This window comes from Tubulanus polymorphus, chromosome 1, assembly GCF_964204645.1.
Source record: "Tubulanus polymorphus chromosome 1, tnTubPoly1.2, whole genome shotgun sequence".
NCBI lineage: Eukaryota > Metazoa > Nemertea > Palaeonemertea > Tubulaniformes > Tubulanidae > Tubulanus > Tubulanus polymorphus.
Window position 1 is genome coordinate 16,507,773 of NC_134025.1, and position 17,142 is coordinate 16,524,914.

Sequence of the window (17,142 nt, forward strand, 5' to 3'; positions counted from 1 at the left end):
CGCGGAACTTCTCCAATTCAAGATGGCTGACTTATGACCTACTTTGAACTTATTATTGTTACCCTGTCTTCTGTACTTATTGTAGATGCTTCATCTGTTTCTACACTGCCCTGGGATTTTGTGATTAAAGCTGTGTGTATGAGCGTGCATTTTGACAAAACTATGTTTATTTTCTACTTGGGTCAATAGCACAGAAATCAGAAAGTTGTGTGCATGAACCGAGCATAGCAAACTCTGGTGCATGTGGCGAATAACTTTACTGCCATATTGCCAACAGTGATGTGTAAGCAACTACTTATTTACACTGTTCCTATATCATCTGTTCATTAGCCCCACAATTCATTCCACATCCCAATGGTCCCACATCTGATTAGTTCAACGTCTAAATGGTCCCTCAATTTTTTCATTTGACTTATTGCGCCCGAGATATAAAGATCCGTGGGTCTCTTGTTTGGAATTGAATCGAGCGGCCTCGGTAGCTCAGTGAGATAAGGCGTGATGCTGTTGAATCCACTATCAATGCTGAGTGACAAGTGGGTTCGAGTCCTGCTGGCTGCGAACAGTGTGCGGGCAACACTTCAAAGGCCGTACCGTCGTGAGGTTAAATGAAAAATCCAATAGGAATAGTCTTGGGAAACCAAGATCCAAACGACGTACGTAAAGCCAAACAAACAAAAAGACAAACAAACAATCATGAGCCGGCCTCAGTGACACCAACGCCGGCATCGCTCTCTGCGACGTTTTGCATGTGCACTTGCATCAGAGCTTGGAGCTCTAAGATCAGAGGGTCTTGCAATTGCATTCAGAAAAATCGTTCTGTTTTTGTTTTCATTATTCAGTGGGGCCTAACAGTTCATGCGTAAAAATGGGTTTTTGTATCCAAATCTTGATTGATATAAATATCTTGGCTGGGACATGATGAAAAACATCAGAATAAACTAGTTTCGTCTTTTTAACAGAATCACATTAATGAGGTTTAACAGTACAAATAGCCTAGGCTAAATCGTTCGGCAGAAAATAAATTCATTTTCAGGAATAAAATCGTACTAGACAAATAGACCTTTAAGTCTGTGGTCCTCCCAATCAACATCGTCATAGAAGATTTGCCGGCAGATGTAAAACATTATAACCACTTAATACCACAGTATAATCTCCCAATGCTTCAAGGCCCATGGGCCTCTTGTTAATGAATTGTTATTTCTCGTGGCCATAAATTACTAAGCAGCAAATTATTCATGCTTGGTGTATAACCTAGTGTTAAAATCCAGGGTTTCAAATGATCCGCTGATATTATAATAATAGTGACATGATAATTAATTACTAAGTGAGTGAGTAGATATGTAATTAATTAAGGAACAACAAAATGAAATAAATCAAAGAGAAATGAATCAAAGTAAAAATATATGGAAGTAAAATAAATAGTGGGTGATATGGGTGTACAAATACCATTAATGATAGTCTGAGGATAAGTCTAGACGTATTATATTTTATATATCTGGATCTTTATTATAACTGGACTTATTCCTCGGATACTTTCTTTAAAATTTGCAAAATTGGGGTCCAATATTCAACCCCCAAAGAGCCCAAACAGTGAATTGCAGAAAGAATGTGCCATTGACTTTTAGCCTTCAGGCGGTTGTAAACAACTTTTGTCCTTGCACAGATCTGAAAACCGAAGATAAAAACTTCCTCGCACAATACTTTTTGATGTCAGAATTTTCTAAAGTGAAACACCTCTTGTGGCAGATCGAAACACGCCTCAATTCCTCATAATGACCTACAGTTCAGTCTGGGGAAATATATGATGTTTACAGTCCTTTATAACGTTAATTTATCAAAATATAGATGAGTATTTGTAGATCTGAGTGGTCTTAAGGATATTTGATTGATTTTATCGTACATTGTAGTAAGGTAAGAATGATAAGAGTAATAATCTGCTTTTGATGAAAGAGTGGAATGAAAAGGACAATAAAAATGTCTAAGGACTTACAATAAGATTTTTAGCCAAGTCAGAAAACCCGAATGACAAAATGCTTGTTTTGTCGAGTGTTGGAACTCTTCATGGAAAGTTTATCTTTATTAAAGCGACTGGTCTCTCTGTTTCAGATCACTGTGACAACAATAGGTTATGGCGATACTGTACCTCAAACTTGGATGGGAAAAATTGTGGCCTCCTGCTTTTCGGTTTTTGCTATTTCCTTTTTTGCACTTCCTGCTGTAAGTATTAAGCATAAACATAATAGGAGTGTAGTAGTTCATGTGGAAAATGTTTATTTGCTGTTTATGTATTCACTTTTTAGGGTATTCTTGGATCAGGGTTCGCTTTAAAAGTACAACAAAAGCAACGACAAAAGCATTTCAATCGTCAAATTCCAGCCGCGGCTACATTAATCCAGGTAATTCTGTGGACAACTTTTTTCTGAATTTTCAATGATCCATGTTGGTCTGATCGGAATTTATTAAGTTGAATGTATTTTGATGTATGGCATCATATCTGTGACGCACTTCAAGACTGCTTTTAATTGACTACGACCAATTCACAGTGAATACCTACGCGCACACACATTACCATATTTGTATGCAGCTGATTTTCACATTTATTTACTATGTTACATGCCATTTAAGTACAACCTTCATTTTTACTTACATAGATACAAAACATAGAACAAGTTTTATGATACAATTAGAAAGCCTCAAAAAATATAATGTTTGTAATTCTCAAGTGACAGGAAGTGCGTATGGTTACAGTATTTAATTGCTTGGAGTACGGATTTTTTGACGGCAATGGCAAAAAAGTAAAATGATTTTTAATAACAGTCATTTTGAAATGGATGGTAATAGCAAACTCTTCAAAATAAATTTTAATGCCACCAGCTCAACTTGTTGAGAGGGCATATAGATTCACCTGTGTCTGAATATCTGCCGCCACAGCAAATGATGTTGCTGCAAATTGTCGACCGTTTTTTTCAAACTAGGTTCACAAGTAGGGCATGAATGGGCTGAACCCTATAAAGAATTGGGCCGATATGATACGATTCAAATCTATTGTGTACCATTTATCTGCAATGCATGCATACATCTGAAACACTTTTTTGCTGCATTTTTCTCATTGACGTTTAGGCTAATTTATGAAACTCGGTACACTTGTTTAGGACGTGGTCCTATAGGTTGCTGTCGAAGGAACTGATACTCAGTCAGGGGTTGCCACCTGGTAGCACTTAATGAATATTTTTTGTCGTATTTTTCTTAGGAAACGTTCAGGATTATTTCATGAAACTTGGTTAACATGTTCAGGGCATGGCCACATAGGTTGCTTTTGAAGGAAAACAATAATATGTCTTGGGGTGCCACCAAGGGGCACAGCAAAAAATCAATTGTGGCATAGTTCTCACTAACTGTTTAAGAATGAAACTAGGTTTCGTGAAAGTAGGTGTACTTGAAAGACTGAGCTCAAGGACATGCCTATCCCACTTTTGAGCTAAAAGTGTCGGGGATTTGTGTAAGGGTTAATTACAGCTAGGGGGTTAACGTTCTGTTTGGCTGGTCAGTGTACAGGTGGATGCACGCTGGCTATTGGTCAGTTGTGACAATTGGGTCAGGGGCTTGGTAAGTCTTTATATCAATGTATTATAGAGTATAAGTTTAGTTGGCAAATAAAGTGTGTGGAGATCACACAGACATATATATTGAACCACGTCTTGACTTCTCATAGATTTACCCACATGCTTTTTGGTCCCTCGGAGCGCGGAGATGTGAGTCCATACTCAAACCTTGGATTTATGACTTTATACTTTAACTTTATGTTCATACGCAAAACCTGGATATAAGGTGTTTTATCCACAGGGGCTCGTTACGATAGCTGGGGGTCCAAAATCAAAGATTTGACCCAGTATCCTAGGTACCACCTATAAAAAAAGAAAAGGGAGCTAACATTTTGACATACAAGAATTGACCTTCTCATTTCAACCCCTCATAACTTCGTAACCGATCGACCGATTTACACGAAATTAGATTCGTTTCATTCCCAAGAGGTGACTTTTTCGTTTGAGACCTTCCCCGATGAAATCGGACCGGAGACGCCCGAGAAATCACGACTCAAATCCGAAAAAACGGGTCAAAATATCCAAAGCCGGAATTACTAGGACGGCTTGAAGTGCTCAATTTCGGACGAAAAACGATGATTTGACGCGGTTCCCGGACGTTAATCTTCACATATCATACATTGCTGGAAAGCTTATGAACTGACCTTATTGACAGACGCGTTTATTTGATAATCCGTTCCGATACCCGCGACTGGCGAGCTGATAATCCAGATTGATTATTCCGGCCGCCATTAACTGCGTGACGTCATGAGAAATCCCAGCATGCAACGCTAGATAATTGACATATTCAGTCGACCAATCACGTATCGCGAATTTATCAGTCCTCAGAGCCCGTGACGTCACACTCTCAATGGCGGTTCAGTGACGCTTAAAGTGCGTATTTATCGGTTCGGTGCGTATTATCACCTCGCTTGTCGCCGGTTTCGGAACGGATTATCAAATAAACGCATTTTTCAATAAGGTCAGTTCATAAGCTTTCCAGCGATGTATGATATGTGAAGATCAACGTCCGGGAACCGCGTCAACTCATCGTTTTTCGTCGTGAATCGACTACTCCGAGACGTCCTAGTAATTCCGGCTTTGGCTATTTTGACTCGTTTTTTCGGATTTGAGTCGTGATTTCTCGGGTGTCTCTTATCCGATTTTGTCGCGGAAGGTCTCAAACGAAAAAGTAACCTCTTAGGAATGAAACGAAACCAATTTCGAGCGAATCGGTCGATGGGTTACGAAGTTATGAGCGATTGAAATGAGAAGGTCAATTCTAGTATGTCAAAATGTAAGCTCCCTTTTCTTTTTTTATAGGTGGTACCTAGGATACTGGGTCAAATCTTTGATTTTGGACCCCCAGCTATCGTAACGAGCCCCTGTGGTTTTATCGTATTTCGTCGAGATGTCTGAAAAGAGGTTAACGAGACGACGTGGAGGCCATTATGCGGCCGCAGGTAAACTAATTAAAGAGGTGGATGCGATTATTGTGACTCAAACCATTCAAAGACCGGATTTATTGCGTTTAGAAAGAATTAGTTCGAGTTTAAATGATCAATTGGATTATATCGCAGTATTGGACTTGGAGATTTTGGACGTTATCGACGATGATGCGGCATATGAAACCAGTTTTTCAACGTATTCAGACAAACTACTTAAACTTCGAGACAAGCACCTTACTTACGGTCAATATGTTTCTGGAAAAACTGCGAAACCGGTGCCACCTACTCCTGGTGATAAATCAAAAGTGCGATTACCTCACTTGTCTTTACCCAAATTCAGTGGGAAAATTCTAGAATGGGAACAGTTCTGGGACGGTTTTAAGGCTGCGGTGCATGATGTTTCGGAAACTCTTATACCTGGGGTGCAGAAATTTCAGCATTTGCGTAATCAATAAGAAGGTGATGCTAAGAACTGTATTGCGGGTTTATCGTTAACCGCCGCTAATTATACTGCGGCGATAGTACTGTTAAAAGATCGTTATGGTCAAATTCATAAGATCATATCTGCTCATCTGAAAGAATTAGTGGACTTACAAGCTCCTGCTGATTCACCATCGAGTTTCCGGACATTTCGTGACTCTATAGAGTCTCATATAAGGTCGTTAGACGCACTTGGTAAAAGTTCTGATTCTTATGGCGATATGTTATCATCTGTAATTCTGCATAAGTTACCGAGATCCGTTAGAAGAAATTTAATTCGTTCTCGCAGAAATAAAGAGTTATCGTTACAGCAATTGCGTGATTTTATGTCGGAGGAACTGGAAATTATGAATGCGGGATTAGATTACACTGTAGATGACTCTAGTGAACTTACGGATATTTCTAGTTTACCGGTTTTCGACAATAATCAACAAAACAGCAGTAATAAGTCTACGAAGAATCTCAAATGTGGATTATGCGATAAACAACATAAAGTTACCGACTGTAATCTAAACGGGAAAGCTAAACTAGCAGCAGTTCGTTGGCGGAATTTATGTTTTAACTGTCTTAAAACTGGACATCGTTCGTTTAACTGTAAGTCGACTTTTCTTTGTCGGAAGTGTAATAAGCGACATCATTCAGCTCTGTGCGACTCGTTTATAGAAAAGGTAAATTCTTCAATTAACAACGTTAGCCAGTCTAATAAGAGTAATGATTCGACATCTAATAGCGTACCGAGGGTCGGACTCGGATCACCTCAGCCTACTGATAGTGGACAACCAGAGATTCAGTCATTAAAAGTTGATTTACCGGTGAAGGATGTTAGTCAAAACTTTTCGAGTATTAATAAGTCATCGTGTAGTAATGTTCTACTTAAAACTGCGCTAGCTCCGGTCAGTAATGGAAGTGATAATTCGTTTTCTCATAATGCGAATATTATGCTGGATGATGGATCTCAGTGTACTTTCATTATGACACAGTTGGCCGCTCAGTTAAAATTATCGCCTATAGGGAAAGAAAATCTGAACGTTTCTACATTCGGTACACGGATTATGTTTCGAGAGAGTGTGATTTAGTTTAATTACATTTACATTGTGTAGATAAATCGTATTTATCTATTCGTGCATTGGTTGTTCCGCATATAACCAATCCAGTGTTCGTGGCTGACCGTACGAATATTAACAATATACAGTCACATGGATTAAAGTTAGCTCATCCGTTGACAGAACCTGTGGGTCGATTCGATATATTGCTTTTGATTGGTGCAGACCAGTATTATGACATTGTGACCGATGAAGTTATTCGATTTGACGACTGTAACACTGTCGCAGTGGGTTCGAAAGTCGGATTTATATTAGCTGGACCAATATGTTCGTCTACGTGGGATTCTACGCCGTCAGTTATGATTGTGAACACTGAGAATCAATTACTTGAAAGTTTCTGGTCGTTGGAGAATATTGGAATACACGATAAAATCTGTCCGAACAAGGATGTTCTATCAGATTATGTTGATACAGGTATTCAACTGCGCGATGGGAAATATTATGCGAAATTCCCATGGAAGGATTCTCATCCGGAACTTCCTACTAATCGTTTCATTGCTGAGAAACTTACTCGTAGTACCGTTCGTAGACTTGGTAAGAAACCCGATTTATTAGCGAAATATCACGAAATTATGATGGATCAGTTGTCTCGGGATTTTATAGAACTTGTTGACTTGGATAAGCCGGTATCTGATAAAGAGCATTATATAGCACACCATTGCGTATTCAGAGATAGTGCTACTACGCCCATACGAGTAGTTTTTAACTGTTCTAGCCGTTCTGGGAAAGACAAACCGTGTCTTAATGACTGCTTGGAGTCCGGGCCTCCGTTGTTGAATAATATTACGTCGATTTTACTCTGTTTTCGTACCGGTTACTATGGATTTACTTCGGATATCGAAAAGGCGTTCCTTAATATAGCTTTAGAAGAAGAGGATAGAGATTCGACACGCTTCTCTGGTTGAGTGACCCTACTGATGTAGAAAGTGACTTTGTCGTGTATCGTTTTAAGTCTGTGTTATTCGGTGCGTCGAGCTCGCCTTTTATTTTAAATGCGACCCTGCTGAAACACTTAAGTTTACAGAATGCTGATAACGCAACCGTGCGTGACGATATTAAAGAGTCGTTATATGTGGATAACGTTATATCAGAAGCAGATACTATCAGTGAATCGATTGAACATTATAAAGCTTCGAGAAGTATTATGTCTGATGGTGGATTCAATATTCGTTCGTGGTCATCTAATTGCGATGACGTCACTAGATTAGCTGACTCTGATGGAGTATTAGAAAAGAGTACTGAAGTCATTGTTCTCTGCCTTCGATGGAATACCGTTAGTGACATGTTGTCATTGAATGGAAAAACTGTGCTACAAGACTCTCAAGATCTAGTTACGAAACGGAATATTCTTCATTCGTCTGCAACTATGTACGATCCGCTTGGATTTCTATGACCGTTACTTATCACCGCTAAGACTTTGTTACAAGACATTTGGCGAAAAGGTTATGATTGGGATGATAAGTTACCGCCCGATTTTGAAGATGGCTGGAACAAGATTAAGTCAGATATTCAAAGCGCATCTTTGGTAATATCGAGGAGATATTTTGATCGACCTATTGACTCTGAGTGTACGATTCATGTTTTCGGCGATTCTTCGCAAACGTCTTATGGAGCTGTGGCGTATATAGTGAATAACAATGATCTGTCGTTTCTGATGTCTTAATCGAAAGTTGCTTCAGTCAAGCCGATAACTATTCCAAGACTGGAACTGTTAGCATCGCTAGTTACTGCAAGATAAGCCGATCATTTAATGTTGAGTTTAAAATCGAGGATTCCGAGATTGAATTGCGTATTATGGTCTGACAATCAGGCTGTTCTCACGTGGATCATGTCGCCTCATAATATGAAATTGGATAGATTTGTTTCGAATCGTATCGCGGAGATTAAACGTTTGACTGGTAATTTTCAATGGAGATATTGCCCGTCGAGAGATAACCCCGCTGACATTGTATCACGAGGATCGAATCTACGATGTTTGCTGGATTCGAAGCTGTGGTGGCATGGACCGGAATGGCTACCTAATGAAGAACTTTGGCCTAAGTGGACAATATCAAACAATAGTCGGGATAGTTGTGAAATTCCCAGTACTGAAGATTGTTTTCTGAGTACAAATAGTGTGGTATCGATACCCGAGTCTGGATTATCTGTTGTTATAGATATGAGTCGATACTCATCACTAAATAGACTTAAGCGTATTACAGCTTGGATATATCGTTTTATTAACAACATTAAGGATAAAACTAACCGTAAAACTGGAGGTTTGACAGCTCGTGAGCTTAAATTCGTGGAACTTCAGTGGATGAAAGACAGTCAGAGAGCTTCATATAGTACTGTTTTATCAGATTTAGTAAATGGTCGTAAGTCTAAACAACAGATAGTTGGACAACTACAGTTAAGACTAGATGATAATTCGTAAATTCGTGTTGGCGGTCGTATTGATAACTCTACTATGGCTGATTCGGCTAAGTTTCCGATTCTGTTGCCAAAGACTCATTTCACGGAGTTATACGTTTGAGCTAATCATATAGATTGTGTGGAACATTTAGCTACAAATTCCACTATAGCTGCTATACGACAGAATGTTTGGATTACGCAGATTTGTCCGTTTGTGAAGAGACTTCTTAAGAACTGTTTACCGTGTAGAAAAAAAAACGCTTGCTGTTTTGGTGCGCCAGAAACTCCTCCTTTGCCATGGTTTCGAGTAAAAGACCAGTTACCATTTGAGACTACGGGTGTTGATCTAACTGGTCATTTTAACGTTAAAAATCAAGCTGGAGTTATTAAGTGTTATATATGTCTTTTCACGTGCGCCGTGACCAGAGGAGTTCACTTAGAGTTAGTTATGGATAATAGCACCGAATCGTTTATTCGTGCTTTACTAGATTTGCTGGTAGAAGATCACAGCCTTCTCTGATATTATCAGATAACGCAACTAATTTTGTTGGTGCTAGCAAGGAGCTAGATGATTTATTTAAAACTGAATTATTACAGGATTACTTATCAACGAAAGGAATAATTTGGAAAAGAATTCCTAAAAAATCCCCATGGTTCGGCGGATTTTGGGAAAGACTTATAGGTGTTACTAAATCGTGTTTAAAAAAGGTCATGGGACGTTCTTTAGTTACTTATGATGAGTTTATGACATTATTAGTCGAGATAGAAGCCGCTATCAACGATAGACTGTTAACGTCTGTATCAGATGACATTAATGACTTTGAGCCTATCACTCCGTCTGCGCTTATGATGGGTCGTCGTATTACATCGTTACCGGAACCGTTCGTTAGAGATGATCAGGTTACAGATCCTGATTATGAACCGACTCCTGGATTATTATCTAAACGTGCGTCTAAACTTGCCTTGTTGTTAAAGCATTTTTGGATACGTTGGAAGACTGAATATCTAACGTTGTTACGGGAATACTATTCTAAAACTAGTAAATCGGGAAATGTGATTAAAATCGGCAGTGTTATTCTCATACACGATTCTGATCAACCGAGGATTAAATGGAAATTGGTGTTAGTTACTAACTTGTTGCCCGGGAGAGACGGATTAGTTCGTGTTGCTAACCTCAAAACAGCTAATGGTCATACGAACAGACCGGTTACTAGACTCGTACCGCTTGAAATAAACGCAGATCCTGACTTTGCTCATTCGTGTGAGTCGAAAGATGATAATAATGTTGTAAATAGTGATAACGAAACTGGACTTGCAGTTAGACCAACGAGAAAAGCTGCTATTGAAGCTAAAACTAGAATTAGTGAAAAACTTAAGATGGACTAGCTGTTCAGTAAAATTGAGTTGTGGATTAAAACTTTCATTATCTTTATATGTGTGTTTAAGTTAACATTTTCTCCCCGGGGGATGTCGGGGATTTGTGTAAGGGTTAATTACAGCTAGGGGGTTAACGTTCTGTTTGGCTGGTCAGTGTACAGGTGGATGCACGCTGGCTATTGGTCAGTTGTAACAATTGGGTCAGGGGCTTGGTCAGTCTTAATATCAATGTATTATAGAGTATAAGTTTAGTTGGCAAATAAAGTGTGTGGAGATCACACAGACATTTATATTGAACCACGTCTTGACTTCTCATAGATTTACCCACAAAAAGTCTACTTTTTGGTTTACCTTTGTCAGCGATATGAAGTTGCCATTGATCCACTTCATGTTAAAAGGCGGTACGTTTTTTTATGTGAGCTTATGTTTTATTGGTGCTCGGCCGAAACGACGTATTATCGATGCGATTGAAGACATGGCGAACCTCCGTCGATGACATGGTCAACTTTGGTAATATTCTACGAAAAACTGTTTTTGGTGGGAAAATTCTTAGCTCTTGGGTATAAAATTGCAATGACCTTGATTTGGGGGCGTCGTCTCTATGAGCGAATGTGATTGGCTGTTTCTGGGATATACGGGGAATTCCGGCCCTACTAAAATAACCATGGGAAACTATAAATGGCGAACGTTTGATTGGACTAGGTGCCGTAAACGTGCGAATCCCAAATGTTCATTGCTGGTGAGAATATAATTATTTCACATATCTGCCATAGGTATCGTTTCATTTTAATCCCCGGGATTGTTTTGATTGTCATTGAAGTGTAAGAGAACATTCACTTACAGATAAGGCCTCTAAGTACATTAGACTGTTACATACACACTTTTACAGTATATTTTACAATGTAGCTATTGAAACTGTAACACTGCTTGCTGGCCCGTGCACGTTTGACATGAAAATACACTTTAGGCCATCCCAAAATAATTGTCTGTTTGCCGTAACTCCGACTCAAGTTTTCAGGATGAGTCAGTAGGTAGGTAGAAATTTTTTTTGCACAATATTTGGGCCAAAAAAAATTAATCACCTTTTCTCACATGGAAACAATATCACAAATCTGCCTTGTGCACGGGAAATTTGTGTTTAGCCTAGATTTCAAGAATAATTCTAAAATTGTAACTTCGTCCAGAGCGTCATCTCTGTGTCCAAAATAAAATAGTACATTGAATATATGTGCGCTACATAACCAGCTTAAATGTAGTCTCTTAGACTGAGTGGCAGCTTATTGGAACACTGCCAGTTTCCTGAAAAACTTTAACTAGGCCACACGTCAAGGCATTTTTCACACTTCAAACATACGTAGCTCTTACATCGGCAGTGGGTGGGCCGTTTTTATAAAAAATAAAATTTATTTCAATGAATCCCAGAAAAAAGTTTTCACTTGGCACCTTTGAAGTCGGGTCGGTCGGGTTACGGCAAACAGACCATTATTTTGGGATGGCCTCATGAATAATCATTTAAACTTTTATAGCAGAGGATGAGCGCTGTGTTTCCTGTTTGATAGAATTTGTAATAAATTGTAATTTCTTGTGACCTGAAAATACTGAGCAATAAACTAGGTCTAGGTCTGAATATTTTAGTGGTAAAATCCAGGATTTATAATGATCTACTTACATACGCTGAATTTTTACGGTACCGGTATTTTAGCTTCCGCAGCCATACATTGGAAGAGATTTCCAAGACTCAATATTCTGCCACCCTCTGATTGGTGACATCATATGAATTTTATTCTAATATTTTTTCGTATTGTGAAAAATATTTTTTCAAAAATATGAAATTGTTTCCCTGCCGCGCCTTTATGTACCCTACGAAATGTTGAATGTGGACCGTAAACAATGTATATCTTTGGTCTTATTTGACTACAAAATAATTCTTTGAGAAAGATAAAATACAATATAAACTTATAGAACTTTGAAGTCACAAATTAAAAAGATTTTCATAAGTAATGCCCTTGCTCCAAACAACCTCTAGCTTATTCAAGGTAAACCACACATTGCCCTTGGTAGCTGTGGTAACCGATAACCAAAAAACACTTAACCAACATTCTTCCTATCCATTATCATAAATACATTTATTACTCTAGTCATAAATTATCGAAATGATTTACTGCAATAAAAATGAACAAAAATACAATAAATCTCAGTTCTAAACATTTCTAGATAATAATCAAAATACGAAAAAGAGTACACAGCTAATGGATATTATATTAATTTAAATATAGACAGCTCATGATCAGGAGATCTGACTAGGATAGCACTCACATAACAAGTGTCTGTGGATAATGCCCAAACCCATTATATGATATTTTGTATAGTATATAAGCTGCTTTATTGCGATCGATTTAGCATAGCCCTGGGAGCAGGACACATTAGATCTACTATTCATCAAAAATCTAAATCCATGTATATACACCGAGTAGTGATAAGTAATGAAAAAGATAAAACCTAACCTCATAAGAAAACACAGGTTAACAAGTACAATCAACAATACATTGGTAATGAGAATTGTGCATAACAGTAGCCGCTTGAGAATATCAAGCAATTAACGATATCGGCTGCTTTGGCTACTTGCCAGTAGTGTACATTTAAAAACAGTCACTCTAAAAAAGTCTACCTTTCGATTCAGTTGGTTTTTCTTAGTGACTGTTTGATAGTCTACTTCTGAAAAGTGAACGTTTTAAACATGTGGTTCCAATGGTGCGCGATAGCTGTAGAGGTGTGACTAAATCCACCTGATTGCAAAACCATCCGCAGTGACATTTTTGTAGTTTCTCTGACTGTAACAGCTACTCTCAAAACACATCGTTCATTTCTAAAAGTCATTTATTGAAAAGTAACCATTGTGAGATGGTATGATAATTTCCTGTTCAAAATAGTCACATCTGTGTAAGATTTGCAGTGCATCTGTGTAAGATTTGCAGTAATACGTGACAGGTTCAAAGTACGGTTAAACCCACGATTGGTAGAACACTATATCCGTGTTGACGCGATGAGGAGAGAATCCCACAATGATAATAAAAAGTCCGAAAATGAAACTTCGAGATAGTAGTTTATTTCAACGTTTCGACTATATCCTAATAGTCATCTTCAGGAATAATGCATTCCTTCATTATTCCTGAAGATGACTATTAGGATATAGTCGAAACGTTGAAATAAACTACTATCTCGAAGTTTCATTTTCGGACTTTTTATTATCATTGTGGGATTCTCTCCTCATCACGGTTAAACCCAATTTTCTTGTTAGAACAATAGGACCTACAATTCTTGATTGATCATCATGAATTTCAGTGTGAGGATTGGGGGCAGATGAGTCCACCCCTATTCAAAATAGAGATTATCAGTCAACAAATATGGTCACCAGGACAGCCATCTTGACTTTCTTAGCGAAATACAGCGTATAATTTGTTGAGAAGCGAACAAGTGTAATACGTAAAACTTTCATTGATTAAACTAATGACATTTTAATGCCTGCGCTACACTTTATCTAGACTTTCTGACGAGTTCACATGATGATGATGAATGTTTGATATAATTATTGGTAATAGGTTTTGAAGATAAAATGATAAGAATTTAGTATATTAGAGCAGTTCAAGTAGTCGAAATTTATACATAACAGAAGCAGTTATAAAGCAGTACAGCAGATTTTAAGCAGAACACAGAAATTTTCTTGTGGTTAGTTTGTCGTATAGCCATAAGAAACTGGTAGGAGAGCGTAGTTGAACCGAAGTACAGAAGACAAAGAAGAAAAAGATGTCAAGTCAAGAAAATACTGTAGCAGAAACAAGTGAAGTGAACGGAACTTTACTACTAGAGATCGAACTTCTGAAGCAGAAGAAATCAAGAGGAAAGGCTGCCCTAACACGGATTCGGCACAACATTGAAGAGGCTGTCCATAACAACAAAGAGCGGACCAGAATACGAGAATTCCTCCACAAATATGACGAGAAGCGGGAAGATGTTCTAGGAGTCATGATAGAGTTAAGTGAAAAATATGTGGTCAGCAGAGATCAACAAAGTGTGATGAAAATGTCGAAAGAAATAGAAGAAATAGAAGTCTACGCCGAAGAAATGTTAGATATGGTAACACGTCATCTACATCAGAGAGAAAATGAGCCATCGAGTATGATAGCCCTGAGCCGAGAAGAGGTAATGGATGGGGACGACGATGAAGTTTTAAGCCAGCATACCACGGCGAGCGAGATTCAATCCGTTGCCGCAGGACAAGTAGTTACTTTGGGCCATGATATGTGGAAGCAACTCAAGAGAGTTTCTATCCCTGTATTCAATGGCGATAGAAAAACATATGCTGATTGGAAAGCAGCATTTATGGCGTGTATTGAAAGCGCACCTGCCACAGCTGAGTATAAATTACTACAGCTGCATCAGTACTTATCAGGAGATGCATTGAAATGCATAGAAAGTTTAGGACATTCAGCAGCAGCTTACCAGACAGCGAAAGAACGTCTAGAAAGAAAGTTTTGAGGAAAAAGGCGGCAGGTAGCAATATACAAAGAAGAACTCAATAACTTCTGTCCAATCAGGTACGGAAATGCCTGGGATCTAGAGAAGCTCGCAGTCTTACTAGATGTTGCCGTGGTAAACCTAAAAGAAGCCGGAAAAGAATCAGAACTGGGCGAAGGTTCTCTGTACCACAGTCTACAAAGAAAATTACCAGAACAGATGGTATCGAGATACCATAGATGGGTGTTCGAGAAGTCTAAACCAGAGTCAGTAGAAACGCTGCGAACATGGATCAACCAAGAAGTGGACTTTCAAACAATAGCTCATGAAACTGTCAAAGGTGTGTCTGCTGAAAATCAGTATAACTCAAATGTCAGTAGAAAGCCGCGCACGATGTTTGTTGGTAACAGTGGTCCAGGAAGAGGATGCAGTGTTTGTGGGACGAATCATCCCATATGGCAATGTGAAGATTTCAAAAAAATGAATATTGATGATAGATGGAACCATGCGAAGAAAAGCAAATTATGCTTCCGATGTCTTGTAGAAGGTCACCGGGGAACAAGGTGTAAAGCGACCCAGATTTGCGGAGTCAACAAATGTAAAGATACACACAACCGATTGTTGCATAGAGAAAAACTAATAAACGCCGACGCACCTAGAGCGAGCTACTGCCAGAGCGCTGCCACGGAAGGGGAGTGTTGCAACACGCAGCCATCAGAAGATGTAAGCTTGATAACTCAGAACACCAGATGCAACTGCATAACCATGAGAACAGTACCAGTGATTTTGAAAAATGGTGAGAAGAAACTTCGAGTCAACGCCTTACTAGACGATGCAAGCACCAAAACATACCTGAACAGATACGTAGCTGCAGAACTAGGGCTGAGAGGGTCGATGGAAAAAATAACGGTAAACGTTATCAATGGACATACGGAGACGTTTATAACTACACCAGTAGAAGTACAGTTAGAGAGTGTGAACGGACAGGTAGATACCCTAGTCAGTGTATACACCACGGATAGAGTAACAGGCCAGATGAAAGCAGTTGACTGGAACGGCTATAGAGATAAGTGGAATCATCTGAAAGGCATACAGTTCCCACGTTTAGGAAAACGACCTATTGTAGACATGTTAATAGGTATAGACAACATTGAACTACGTTATTCGTATAGAGATATACGCTGAAGATCGAAAGAGCCAGTGGCAAGATTAACACCACTTGGGTGGACTTGTATTGGTTGTCCATCAGGAAAAACGGATGGAACAACGAATATTCAGACAAACTTTGTAAGTACATACTTCAGCAAAGCCGATCAAGAACTTAGTTCATCAGTTGAGAAGTTCTGGGAAATAGAGAACTTTGGGTCCACAAAAGAAATCCTAAGTCAAAAAGATCAACAGGCGCTCAAGACAGTGGAAGGGTCGCTAACATACCAAGAAGGGCGTTATGAAGTAGCAGTACCATGGAAGGGTGAAGTAAGAAAACTTGAAGACAATTACCAGGTTGCACTCAAACTTCTTGAGAACACAGAAAGTCGGTTGAGAAGAAATCCAGAAATAGCAGAGGCGTATAAAACGACGATCCAGAAATACATAGAGAAGAAATACATAGAAAAGATACCTAAAAGAGAAGACACCAGCAGAGGTCATTGGTATTTACCACATTTTCCAGTGATTCGTCCAGGTAGGTCAACGACAAAAACAAGAATAGTTTTTTATACTTCAGCGAAGTTTGCAGGCACATCACTCAACGATACGATCTATCAAGGGCCAAAGCTACAGCGAGACTTGTTTGACGTGTTGTTGAGATTCAGAAGATATCCGATAGCTATTGTGTGTGACATCGCAGAGATGTACCTTCAAATATCTGTAGCACCTGAAGATAGGCCATACCACAGATTCCTATGGCGGGACCTGCAGACGAACAAGCCACCAGATGTATATGAGTTTAATTAAGACATTTTTTTTTGATATTTTCCGTCTTTATTTTGATCTAATTGTCAGTAAAAAATCAGTCTTCTCCCATCAGTTGAATTCAATCAAATAGTTTTCACTATTTTTCATTTGTTCTGCTCATAATCTCTAATCTAGACTACCAATGTTTAATTTTGATGCTGATTAAACATACACTCATGTAAATTTTGGTTCATATTAAGAATTTCGTTTCTTGTTAAATCTTTTGCCAGATACCCTGTTATCAATACGCATAAATACGCTGTAGTAACATATGGTTCTGATATTTGT

General features: G+C 38.7%; 1 protein-coding gene across 3 annotated transcripts in view; it reads left to right on the plus strand.

The window, feature by feature from the left end:
- Positions 1–17,142, plus strand: part of LOC141915499 (potassium voltage-gated channel subfamily KQT member 1-like) — a 164,229-nt gene that overhangs the window by 86,902 nt on the left and 60,185 nt on the right. For all 3 annotated transcript variants that reach the window (XM_074807065.1, XM_074807063.1, XM_074807064.1), the window contains 2 exons: positions 2,107–2,217; positions 2,301–2,396. In XM_074807065.1, the coding sequence (XP_074663166.1) occupies positions 2,107–2,217; positions 2,301–2,396 (207 nt within the window). The remainder of the gene's footprint in view (positions 1–2,106; positions 2,218–2,300; positions 2,397–17,142) is intronic.